We start from the raw sequence: 11,860 nt of genomic DNA on the forward strand, positions 1-11,860 counted from the left end.
ACGAGTCACCCCAGATGGAAACACCAACCTCATCTCAGCAGTTTCTATAGGCAAACATCACAAAGTACTGAGCGCGTAATGCATCGTAATGCATTTCCAAAGAGCTGCATAGGATGAGAAGGGCGCCCTTTGTCTCCAGGGTCATAATGCCTCTGCTGATTTCAATTCTTTTCACTGGAGCTAGTGAGGACAACTCGAAAGTGCCAGAGAGAATGAGAGCCCCCTGCCCCACGATCCCAGATGAAAAAAGAGAGAACACAGAAGTTCCCTCAAGCGCCCCCGCCAGGCCCTTTTGTGTTGTTCTTGCCAGCCCAGCAGCCGTCCTGATATATATAGCAGCTGCCACTCTTGTCCTCATCACACTGGACGCTTGACCATCTGCTGTCAACAACCATGGGGAAGGTGAGTCACCCAAGAAGCCACACCGTGTCTGTTGGGTGTCTAATGTGTGGGGGGATGTAATTCCCAGCTGACTTCCTGCTGTCGCCCTGTTTTCCACTGCAGATCACCTTCTACGAGGACCGCGGCTTCCAGGGCCGCTGCTACGAGTGCAGCAGCGACTGCCCCAACCTGCAGCCCTACTTCAGCCGCTGCAACTCGGTGCGCGTGGACAGCGGCTGCTGGATGCTGTATGAGCGGCCCAGCTACCAGGGCCACCAGTACTTCGTGCGGCGCGGCAACTACCCCGACTACCAGCAGTGGATGGGCCTCAGCGACTCGGTCCGCTCCTGCCGCCTTATCCCGCATGTGAGTCTTTGTCTCCTGTCTCTTTAGAAAGGCTTCATTAAAAAATATCATTCTTCAACCAAATCATTCCAACTAGATAGCAGAGTGTGGAAATGAGCCCTGTGCTCTCAGTCCATTCTAGAATGAGTGTCTCAGAGGGGAAGCCACTCTTCATGAACTCTGCGGGGGTTTTTTAATTGCATATTTCCAGATTTTATACTTCAAATTAATCAAAAATTAAAAGACCAAAGGCTAATTAAGAAAAAGCAGGACATAGAGAACACTGAGCTTACCATCTGTTGAAGATATAATTTCTTACAGTGGTTGTTCCAAGCTGTACCAAGTCAGAAAACCGATATATTAAAATTTATGGTACAATCTAGGTTTGTTTAACTGATAAAAATGTTTTGGCTTGCTTTCCTGTTTGATTATCTTAGAGTTGACAGACCCCTGTCTTCTGGTTTCTATTCTAATTTGGTGATCAGTATCTATTAGCTCACTTAGAGGTGTAAATTAGAAGCAAGGCCAAATCTAAAACTAAAGTTTGCAATTCAGTATTTCCTAGGCAGTGACTGAAGAGTTCTTAGAAGAACTCTCAATTCCTTATTTCCCAGTTACTATTATTTTCCATATTGTGTAGATTCCATAAAGTATAGATTGTGTGGGAGTGAGAGAGGCATGGGGTCACCCAAACAGAGTTTACTGAAGATGATCTGGCTGTGAGGGTGGGAGGCCAGAAAAGAAGTTGAAGAGCCACACAGGTTGCAACCTGAACTGAAAATTAAGGGTGTAAAAACGGAGATAAAGAAAATGTGTCACATTAGTTTTTACAAGCACTTAATAATTCTACACTCCATAGTGTGCATGAACACCAAAACACTAGTCTACAGAAAATAGCTAAACGTTGATTCCTTTTTAACAAGAGTTAATACATCAAATGAGACTTTGATTCCTAATGACTCCCTCTTTTCTTCGTTGAGAAGGATGACTTTCTCTAATAACAAGCATTGAGGTGATCAATTTTATGTTAGGCAAACCTTAATTCCCAAGGACAGAGACTGGTAGAAAGCACATGAAGGGCTGCTGAGTTCTGTTTCTAGGTTTGCCCGTAAATCACTAGATTCACAGGTGGATAGATGATGGGTAGGCTCTTTAGCTCTGTGACATGGTTGTTCTGGAAACCAATTTGGGCCCAGAGAACATCTGGGCAGGTGTGGCCAGGGAGGTGCAGGGATTAGAACTTTAATTTCTCTCTGGTCTTGTTGATTTACTTTTTCTTTCTGTCTGACCCCCCAGCACTCTGGCACTCACAGAATGAGGATCTATGAGAGAGATGACTTCAGAGGACAAATGTCGGAGATCACAGATGACTGCCTCTCTCTTCAGGACCGCTTCCACCTCAGTGAAATCCACTCCCTTCATGTGCTGGAGGGCTGCTGGGTCCTCTATGAGATGCCCAGCTACAGGGGGCGGCAGTACCTGCTGAGGCCAGGGGACTACAGGCGGTACCAAGACTGGGGGGCCGTGGATGCCAGAGTTGGTTCTTTCAGACGAGTGATGGATTTTTACTGAAGTATTTACAACCTCCACTTTTCTCCTGTAGAATCTAATAAAATATTTAGCTGTGTTTCTGGCACTAATAGAATCCTGCCTTTCTTTGAATCTGTTAGGACTTTTAAGCAATAATGGCACTTAGCCAAACGTAATGACACATGTTTGCAAGAGGGGAAACAAAATCTTATCTTATAAGGGAAATAAAAGAGAGGATGTTGTTGCCAGCATTTTTAAAAAGATTAAACCATGTAGGCTCAAAGTTCAATTCAGTCAGGCTAAAGCCATTTGTGGTTAGTCTTACAAGGACATATTTGCAGCTACAATGATAAAGTAGTACTTAATGAAACACCTGAAATTAGTACTGTAGGTTATCCCCACCATCTTTCCTTTATAGTCCCAGTCTCAGCTGATGAGGAAAATCATTCTCAGCATCTAGACTCTTACTTTAGCTCCATAAACAAGCAGACTGGTCACTCTCACCTGTTCATCTCCTTATCCTTCCAACAGCCACCACCCCTTTTGTCTTAATTCCATCTCCAATACCCCATTCTTCTATGAGATTTCCAGTCACAATAGAAGTCACTATCTCTTTTCCATATGTGCTTTGTGGCAGAATTCCAGGATTTTAACCAAAACCACCTGCACATAAGGAAACTCAGCCTCCTATCATTTCAATAAGAAGTAAAGTATTATGACCAATGTGTAAAACAATACTAACTGGGAAATAAGGAATTGAGATATTCTGGAGAAGCTGGTTTGATTGTATGCTCGTTTCCTTCATTTAAAACATGGATTAAGGTCTCTAGTAAAAAATTACAATAGAGCAAATTAAAGAAGTTAAAAAGAGGTAAATAAGGAAATCAGGTCAGAGGAAAAACGAAAGTAGGAGAAATGGATCCAGGAGTCAAGTTTGAGCACAAAGGCATGCTATAAGGCCCTTCGTTTGCTCTAGATGGACCCAGATTTGGATCTAGCAGCCAAGACAGAGAGGGAAACCACATCAGTTCCATGACCGACAGAGGCTACAAGACAAATAAGTTAATTATTCAAGAGTAGCCTGACCACTTCCACTACTGAAACCTGAATAAAGTTTTCTTGTGGGTCACAGTAAAGAGGGTACTTAATAAACAACATCCCCAATAACATCCAGCAGAAATTAAATACGGTTCTTAGGGTGGTTTCTTATAAAGTTCCTCCATGAAGCTGACGGCGTCAGGTCAAAATTCATCTGAAGTACCTCATCCTTTGAGATTCTAATGAAATGGCTCAAATCCCATCTCACATGGGGTGGGAGACTGTGCATTGACCTCCTCCAACACATCTCCTGTAATTCTGGGGAGAAAATGAGTTGTCCATGCTTTTCCCAGTCACCCTCCTCTCTGAACCCCTGCCTTGTCATGGAGTGGATTGTCATGCCCTCCCACACGTGCCCCCCCGGCCCTGCCCTCAGCACCACACTGACACAGAGCAGGGACATAGTTCCTTTTCCTTTAACTACAAACCATCTCTCACATGGAGTATTCTCGCATATATGCAGCCAGCTGTATTAGAGAGGCTATGGGGAGGGATGCAGTTTTACATCATAAATTACAACAATATTAAATCTAATATTAGGTGGCTTTGCTGTAGACAGTCTGCAAGCTCCAACCTGTTGCTGGGTGGCCAGGTCTTCCTTCCTTCATTGCTCCTCTTTTCTCTGCTCTTAGCTGTAGCCACATGGTTGTTTGTTTTTTATAGTCTCCTTCCATCCCATGCCCTGAAGGGCTCCAAATCCATTACCCAGGTGGCTTACAAACAGAGCAAGTATATACTGTGTTGCTAAACCTGAATCATTTTTGAGAGTGAAAGTTTGTGCTATTAAGGATTACAAGGGGCAAGAGGCATGGACCAGGACTGTTCCAGGTAAGCTGGGGCTCATGGTTGGACTATTTGTAAAAGTCCCCTTCCATGAAAAATAGTCAGATTCTTGAATAATTTGTTATTAATTGTTCCTAAATCCCAGTTCTCTAACCTTTACACTCCCAACACTAGTGCTGGCTTCCTGGAGACATTAGCCAGATCCTCTGTTTGCCAATAATAATATATCAAACATGAATTAGGAAGCCAAAGGCTTCTTGGAATGCTGAATTTTACATTCTTTGCCTAGTAAGCATAAAATCACAGACTTCAGACATGGAAATTATCCAGAAACACCCAAACTGAAAGTACCTCTAATTAGAGATGCTGGATCTTGTTCGTTAACTTTTTCTTCTTGAAAATCATGCTTCCACTCCTGGGACACAGACAAAGAGAATGGTGTCCTCCCTCTAATCCCAACATTAAGACCGACAGACTTCCAGTTATAAAATAAATATGTCACAGGGATGAAAAGTACAGCATAAGGAATATCATCAATAATATTGTAATCACTTTGTATGGTAACTACACTTAGTGTGGTGAGCATTTCATAATGTATATAAATGTTGCAGCACTATGTTGCACACCTGAAACTAATATAATATTGTATGTCAACAACACTTCAATTAAAAAGAAAGAAAAATTCAACCGTAGGGAGTGACTTAGGGTAAGAAATTATACAAAAACTAAATCTTTACCCACCATTCCTCCCCCCTTCCTCCTCTCTCTAAAGTAAACACTGGGACCTCAAAGAGTTAGAAGGGTCAAAGGTGAAAGCAGCCTCTAAGAGTGGAATAGGGGAAGGGACCCCATACAGAATACCCCTCATTCTTCCTCATTAAGATGAACCAGCAATTCAAGATAACCCTAGCGTCAGCCTACATTCCCTACCCACTCCAGCATTTCCTGTATATCCTAGTCTAGAGTTTAAATCTTCTTCCTCTTCTTATCTACCCTTTTTCCCTTTGAATCTACAGTGCCCTCTGGCATACCTAACCTTATGAAAGGCCCACCAAGCAAATAAACTGAAGTGGCAGGTATTCCATAAAGGAGTTGCCAAGAATTGATGTATCGAGCTACATCCTCAAAGGGTTCTCATGATGGGTGCCCTCTCCAGCTTTCTTGCCTTGCTGCCATGTTAGTATGTGACTATGTCCTAATGTTAGTATGTGACTTGTTCCCACTCCAGATTTTAAGAGTTCTAGTTTTCTTCTTTGTGGGTTTTTTAAAGCAAAAGTGACGATCACAACCACCTGTTTCTTAAACAAGAAGAAGCATACGGTTTTTAACACAGAAGTTAATTTTTTCCAAGAAGAATGCCATTGGAGTTAAGCAGAGGTAGGTCATTGATTGGCCCATCTTCTTGCCGTTTATGTAACAGTCATCAAAGACAAGCTGAAAGAGAACCAGAAGCTGGTGCTATGATGATAGTCCCTTACCTAGTCTCCTAGCCAGCCAAATGACCTTCTCAGTTAACCAAGCATGTATGATACACAAGCTACATTAACAGCTAGGAAGCAGGAAGATGGGTTCATAAGGCCAACTGCTGGGTGGACCTCAGACATTGGCAAAACTCTGGAATTGGCAGCTGCTGTTTGTAACATTAATTTGGCATCTCAGGAGAGTTTACAATTAGACAGAGTTACCAAGCAACAGAGGGTTTGAGGGACAATACAAAATTCCTGTCTTCTCTCACTTGCTTACTCATCTCCCAGGTATAGAGCCCATTAAATAGATCGAATGCAGGATGCTGTGTTATCCTATATACCAGAAGTTGCAAATGCTGAACATTGGTGTAAATGTGGATGCCTGATGTGCTGAACATTTGAAATAGGTCCCGGAGCCTATTACAGTGATGAACCTCACATCCCCCAGGCATTTATTGAATAACTTTTATGTGCCGGTCCTTTTTTCCAGCTAGTGATAATATAAAAATAAACATGGAATAGTTCCTGCCCTTGAGAGACTCATGCCTCATTTATTTTGAGGAACTATTGTTAAAACAAAATAATTAGTGACAGTTACCATTACAGTGGTGTGAAAAGAGGCTTGGGGAACCAAGCTGGCAATATTAAATTCAGCCTGGAAGATTGGGAAAGGATCAAGAAAACCTTTACAGAGGAATTGACTTAAGCTTAAACTTGAAGAAAGGGTAAAATGTCTCTGGGTTAAAAATGTAGAACTGGGGTCTCAGTGAGCAGGATTAATACATTGAATAACAGGAGAGGTGCAGTACAAATTCCAGCTACAAGACTAAGATCTGGAGGTCTAATACACAGCATAGTGATTATAGTTAATAATACTGTGTTATATTCTTGAAGGTTGCTGAGAGAGTAGATCTTAAATGTTTTCACCACAAAAAAGAAATATTAATTATGTGATGTAGTGCAGGTGTTACTAACATTAGGGTGGTAATCATTTTACAGTGTATAAGTGTATCAAATCAACATGTTGTATACTTTATAGTTACACAAGGCAATACATCAATTATATCTCAATAAAGCTGGAAAAAATAAGAGAAATGTAAAAACGACATTGTGCATTTGGGAAACTGCAAGTAGCTCAGCATGATCAGACAGGGCATCTGGGAACAGGCAGAGGACATAGGGTCAGGTGTGCATGCTAAGGAATCGGCACTTGATTCTGGAGGCAATGGGAGTCAGAGAAGTGTTTGAAGCAGATGAGTGGCTGTCTTAGTTCAGGCTACTCTAACAAAATTACTATTAAGTGGATCGCTTAAACAACAGAAATTTATTTCTCACAGTTCTGGAGGCTAAGAAGCCCAAGATCAAGGTGCTGGCAGATCCAGTGTCTGGTGAGAGCATGTTTCCTGGTTTGCAGACATCTTCTCATTGTCTCCCCACCTGGCAGAGAAAAATGGGAAGCAAGCTCTCTCCCGTCTTTTCTTATAAGGGCACCAGTTCCATCATGAGGGCTCCACTCTCAAGACTCATTTACCTCCCAAAGGCACCATCTCCAAATTCAGTCATATTGGGGATTAGAGTTTCAATACATGAACTGGGAGGGGACATTCAATCCGTGACAGTGTCAGACTTGACGTGTTTTGATTCTGATTCCCCTGGCTTTCTGGTGGGGTACGGTTTGGAGGAAGGCCAGACTGGAACAGAGTCAGGAGACTGTTGAATGTTCAGCTGAGATATAATTATACTCTAAGTAAGCAGGTAAGTCAGGGGCCATGGGAGAGAAGGAGGAAGATATGAAAAGGGGTGGGAGAAATGTCCAGGTCCAGGCCATTCTGAAACAAGACTAAAGTTCAGTAACATGTATTTTCTGACCTCTTTATTTCTTTTCCTCTCTTATCAGCCCTCATTTAAGTGCTGGTATTTCTGGTTTGATTCTCTCATTATGTATATATGAAACTTCATAGAACAAAGCACGGAGCATTTCTGCTTAGATGTTTAAGGAGAATGTTAGTATAATTAGTAATAAACATTACCTGGGGATGGCTAAAACATGTTTTCCTTATTAAAAAAAAAAATGAAGGAATATACCAGAGTAGTGTTTTTCAAAGCTTAGTTCAAATACATCCTAGTGCTGAAAAGACAGATTCCTGTCTAAAACAAAAAAAACAGCAGTTGTCTCACAGACACTGAGAAGTGACTGGTGGTTACCATGGGGGAGGGGTTGGGGGAGGTGGGCAGGAGAAATAGGTGAAGGGGATAAAGAGACACAAAATTTCAATCATAACAGAAATAAGTTACAGGGATGAAAGTACAGTATAGAGAATATAGTCAGTAGTTCTGTAACAGCTTTCTATGTTAACAGATAGTAACTACACTAGCAGGGGTGAGCATCTAAGAATGTAGATAACTTGAGTCACTATGGTGTACACCTGAAACCAATAGAATATTGTACATCAACTATACTTCAATTTAAAAAGAAAGATTCCTGGAGTCTTCTCCAGCTCTAATGGTGCAGAGTCTCAGGAGAAGGTAGGGCCTGGTAATCTGCATTTTTAACAAGCCCTGGTGATTCTTATGCACTCAGGAGTTTGAACACCACTAGATGATTTCCTAAGTCCTTTCCAAGTCTTCCATTTTTTTACCCCAAAATGGCTTTGCAGCAGAGATATTTTTCAGGCATCTTTGAATTTCTTTGAGAGAAACAGGCTGAAGTCATCCTGAATGTCCTGAATGATGTCACACTATTACTAATATCAAACATTTATTCAGTGCTCATTTGTGCCCAGTATGTACCACACACATTCTACAGACAGTCCCTTTTATTCCTGTCAATGTCCTTTAGCCAAAGACCAACAGGAACCCTTGTCGTGAAACAAGTTGGGTTCATCACGTGTTCCAGCAAGGGCGAGCACACCCCGTGGGGAAGCGTGGGCTGTCTGAGGAAGAGGATGGCAGAGGGCAGCATATGTACTCTGCTTGGGTGATTTGGGGAAGGCTCTAAAAAAAGCAGGGGTTCACTCTAAGTTGGATGTGTTGTTGGAAAGTGGGGGTATTTTTATGATTGGGTATCTCAATAAATCTGTTCATGGGGAGGAGAGCCTGGGTCAAAGGTAAAGCTGCAATGGATGAAGAAGCAGGTCGCCATTCTGGCAGAGAGAAGGGGTGTTTGTTATTTTGTGGGTGGCACATTGACTTTCTTTTTGCCTAAGCTTAGACAAAATTATGAAATGACCATACTTTGTTTCATGTTGTCATGGGCTCAGAGAAACCTTGTCTGCCACTGGTATTCGGTGAGGTGGTTTATGCCTAACAGAGGAATTGCATGGCCTGGCTCTGAATAACAGATCAGCTTCTGAATGTCAGAGGCCTTTCTTTTTCCTTCCTCCCTCCCTCCCTTCCTTCCCTCCTTTTCTTTTCTTTCTCAACATACTGTATCCCATGAGAGAAGTACTATGAAATAATTCATGCTCTGAGAGATTATGTGATTTGACAAGTTCATGCAATTACTAAGTGGACATTCTGAGTCCACCAGTCCTGGAAAAGGAAAAACACTCTATAAAGCACATACTTCTCAGTCTTGGACCCAATGGCCAGAGAACCCTTTCCTGTGGTTCTTACTGCATGTTGACCAGCGGGGGCTGATATCTGGTTGCATGAGGTATAACCACTAAAGGGGAAGTAGGTAGCTATATCTTAAAGCATCAGGTCAACACAGTCAAAACCAGCAAAGATCAGAACCCGGATTTGTGTCCTGCACTAGACTGGTAAGTTGTATAAAGAAAGAAATGTTAAGGTACAGTGGTCTCTGTCATCAAAGAAAATTAATCAGTGTTTGGGGTATTCTACTTCACAGTTGGACTCTCTGGAATTCTGGGGCATTTCTATAAAGGATTAGGTTTTTCCCAGAAAACACATGGAGTATAATTGAATCGTATGTGTAGACATGAATTTCAGGTCAAAAGTTCAGATTGAGGTGCTGATAAATTTAGAAAAGACTAGAAAGCCTAATAAAAGCAACTCGGGACTCAGGACACATACAGGATAGCGTTAGAATAGTCCAGAGTGACTACAACCTCCACAGGCATTTCCACTGAATGCAGCATGTAAAGGGATCCATAAAATCCCCTTACTAACCCCCGGGAGCCCCTTTTGTGTTATTCTTGCCAACGCAGCAGCCCTCCTGCTATATAGACCCGTCGTGCTGCGGGCCCAGCCACTGAACTCGCATCATCCGTGTCAACCAGCCATGGGGAAGGTGAGCTGAATGCAAATTTAAAAAAGCAAAAAGCCACTACCCAAGATCTATTGGGAGCAAGTGATTTAATTCGGAATTATTCTTCCTTTGCAGATCACCTTCTACGAGGACCGCGGCTTCCAGGGCCGCTGCTACGAGTGCAGCAGCGACTGCCCCAACCTGCAGCCCTACTTCAGCCGCTGCAACTCCATCCGCGTGGACAGCGGCTGCTGGATGCTGTATGAGCGGCCCAGCTACCAGGGCCACCAGTACTTTGTGCGGCGCGGCGACTACCCCGACTACCAGCACTGGATGGGCCTCAGTGACTCAGTCCGCTCCTGCCGCCTCATCCCCCAGGTGAGTTGGGCTTGATTTCCGTCCGGCTGCCTGAGTGTCCTCACTGTGTTATTGATGGGGGCTAGGGGGAGGGAAGTTTTCATTTAAGAACACCTAAGGGTTAGGTGGGCTTTAGATAACCTGCCTAAGACAAGATAGACACACGTACAAAAACAGCAGAGAATATAAGGAAGAATTCACTTAGGGGAAGAGCCAGTTGTATTTTCAATTTTTGCTATCATTATATTAACCAAAAAGTTGCCTGTAACAAATATACTATCATAGTGGGATGTAAAACGAAACTCGTGAAGGACAAGCTGGTCAGGCATAAGTAAGCAATATTTCCGACTAATTTTTACCTAGAATAAATGAATTGATGGATGAATTAGATGGGTTCTACTGCAGACTAGTAAAAATAGAAAATGCTGTTGCTAATATAGGCTAGTCAAAGGCTGTATCCAACTTTGGAAAAGGTAATTGTCCTTAATTTGGAAAATCAGTTGAATTCTGGTTCCAAGTGACTCTTCAAACCAATTTTCACTGAAGTATGTGATTTTTTAAATACTACTTTGGTAGTAAATTTCTGTGTATATAAATCTGGGAAATAATACTTACATTAAAAACTACTAGTCACAATACAGTTTCTCCAAAGTATCAGTTTAAGCTATCACCTAGGAATCAAGGAACTAGGGAATTAGGAACTAGGAATCAAGATATTTGAGTTCTTGATGGATTCTAATCCAGACTTTTGAACTCTTAAAAATCACATCTCCTAGATAAGAAACAGAAAACGAGCATGTAAATATTTGTTAAATGCTAACTGAACACAGATCCATACACTGCATTCACAGTAATCTGGGAGTCTTAGTTTTTACAGTGACAATCTCATGCCCCAGTTTACCAAGTTCATCTGTCCTCTGCTTCCTTCTCTCGCTCCTTCCCCTTGTGGATGGAGCAGACAGGCTCCCACAGGCTGCGGCTGTATGAGAGAGAGGATCACAAAGGCCTCATGATGGAGCTGAGCGAGGACTGCTCCTGCATCCAGGACCGCTTCCACCTGAGTGAGGTCCGCTCCCTCCATGTGCTGGAGGGCTGCTGGGTCCTCTACGAGCTGCCCAACTACCAGGGGCGTCAGTACCTGCTGAGGCCCCAAGAGTACAGGCGGTACCACGACTGGGGGGCCGTGGATGCTAAGGCAGGCTCTTTGCGCAGGGTGGTGGATTTATACTAAAATAGATTCACACTACCATTTTCTCAGTTTGGAACCTAATAAAGTATTTAGTCTGCATTGTTGGCAATTGCTGGCTTCTGTTTTTCATTGTGTGCCAATGCTCCCTGTTAAAGGTTAAGGTGTGACTAAGTGGGGGTGGGTCTGTTCTAGAGGAGTTTCAAGGTAGAATGAAACTTGAACAAGGCTCAGAAGTGGGGATGGGGAAGGAGGTAGCCTGCCTAAGAAAAGTCAAGTCAACTTAGAGAAGTAGAAGAGGGCTGACTGGTGAGAAAAGGTGCAGTCAGCTAAGAGCCTTGGGTAAGACTATTCCAGGAGTCTCCTTCTGATCCAAGAGGTGTTGGAGGCCACAGAGGGTCACAGCTGAGTGGTGAAAGGAAGCCCACTTGGCAGATAGTCTGGTCAGACTGTAAAAGGAATTGTTGTTTTGTTCACTTTCAAGCCTAATATTATACAACTGAT

The 11,860-nt window shown here is 42.8% G+C and overlaps 2 protein-coding genes across 2 annotated transcripts; both read left to right on the forward strand.

Annotated features, from left to right (window-relative positions):
* The first annotated feature begins 236 nt into the window (after positions 1–236).
* LOC140844749 (gamma-crystallin B) lies at positions 237–2,371 on the forward strand. The gene is made up of 3 exons (XM_073217756.1): positions 237–402; positions 505–747; positions 2,023–2,371. The coding sequence occupies exons 1-3, from the start codon at positions 394–396 to the stop codon at positions 2,296–2,298; spliced, it is 528 nt and encodes a 175-aa protein (XP_073073857.1). The 5' UTR covers positions 237–393; the 3' UTR covers positions 2,299–2,371.
* Positions 2,372–9,721: 7,350 nt separating this feature from the next.
* LOC108387914 (gamma-crystallin C) lies at positions 9,722–11,468 on the forward strand. The gene is made up of 3 exons (XM_036994993.2): positions 9,722–9,855; positions 9,949–10,191; positions 11,129–11,468. Exons 1-3 carry the CDS (start codon positions 9,847–9,849, stop codon positions 11,399–11,401), a joined length of 525 nt encoding a protein of 174 aa, XP_036850888.1. The 5' UTR covers positions 9,722–9,846; the 3' UTR covers positions 11,402–11,468.
* The last annotated feature ends 392 nt before the right edge of the window (positions 11,469–11,860 follow it).

Source organism: Manis javanica, chromosome 12 (assembly GCF_040802235.1).
Source record: "Manis javanica isolate MJ-LG chromosome 12, MJ_LKY, whole genome shotgun sequence".
NCBI lineage: Eukaryota > Metazoa > Chordata > Mammalia > Pholidota > Manidae > Manis > Manis javanica.

What these genes read in the sequence shown, in the direction of transcription:
- LOC108387914 (XM_036994993.2), top strand. An exon ending in CCTGCCGCCTCATCCCCCAG is followed by an intron (nt 10,192 to 11,128) that starts GTGAGTTGGGCT and finishes TGGATGGAGCAG; the next exon opens with ACAGGCTCCCACAGGCTGCG.
- LOC140844749 (XM_073217756.1), top strand. An exon ending in CCTGCCGCCTTATCCCGCAT is followed by an intron (nt 748 to 2,022) that starts GTGAGTCTTTGT and finishes CTGACCCCCCAG; the next exon opens with CACTCTGGCACTCACAGAAT.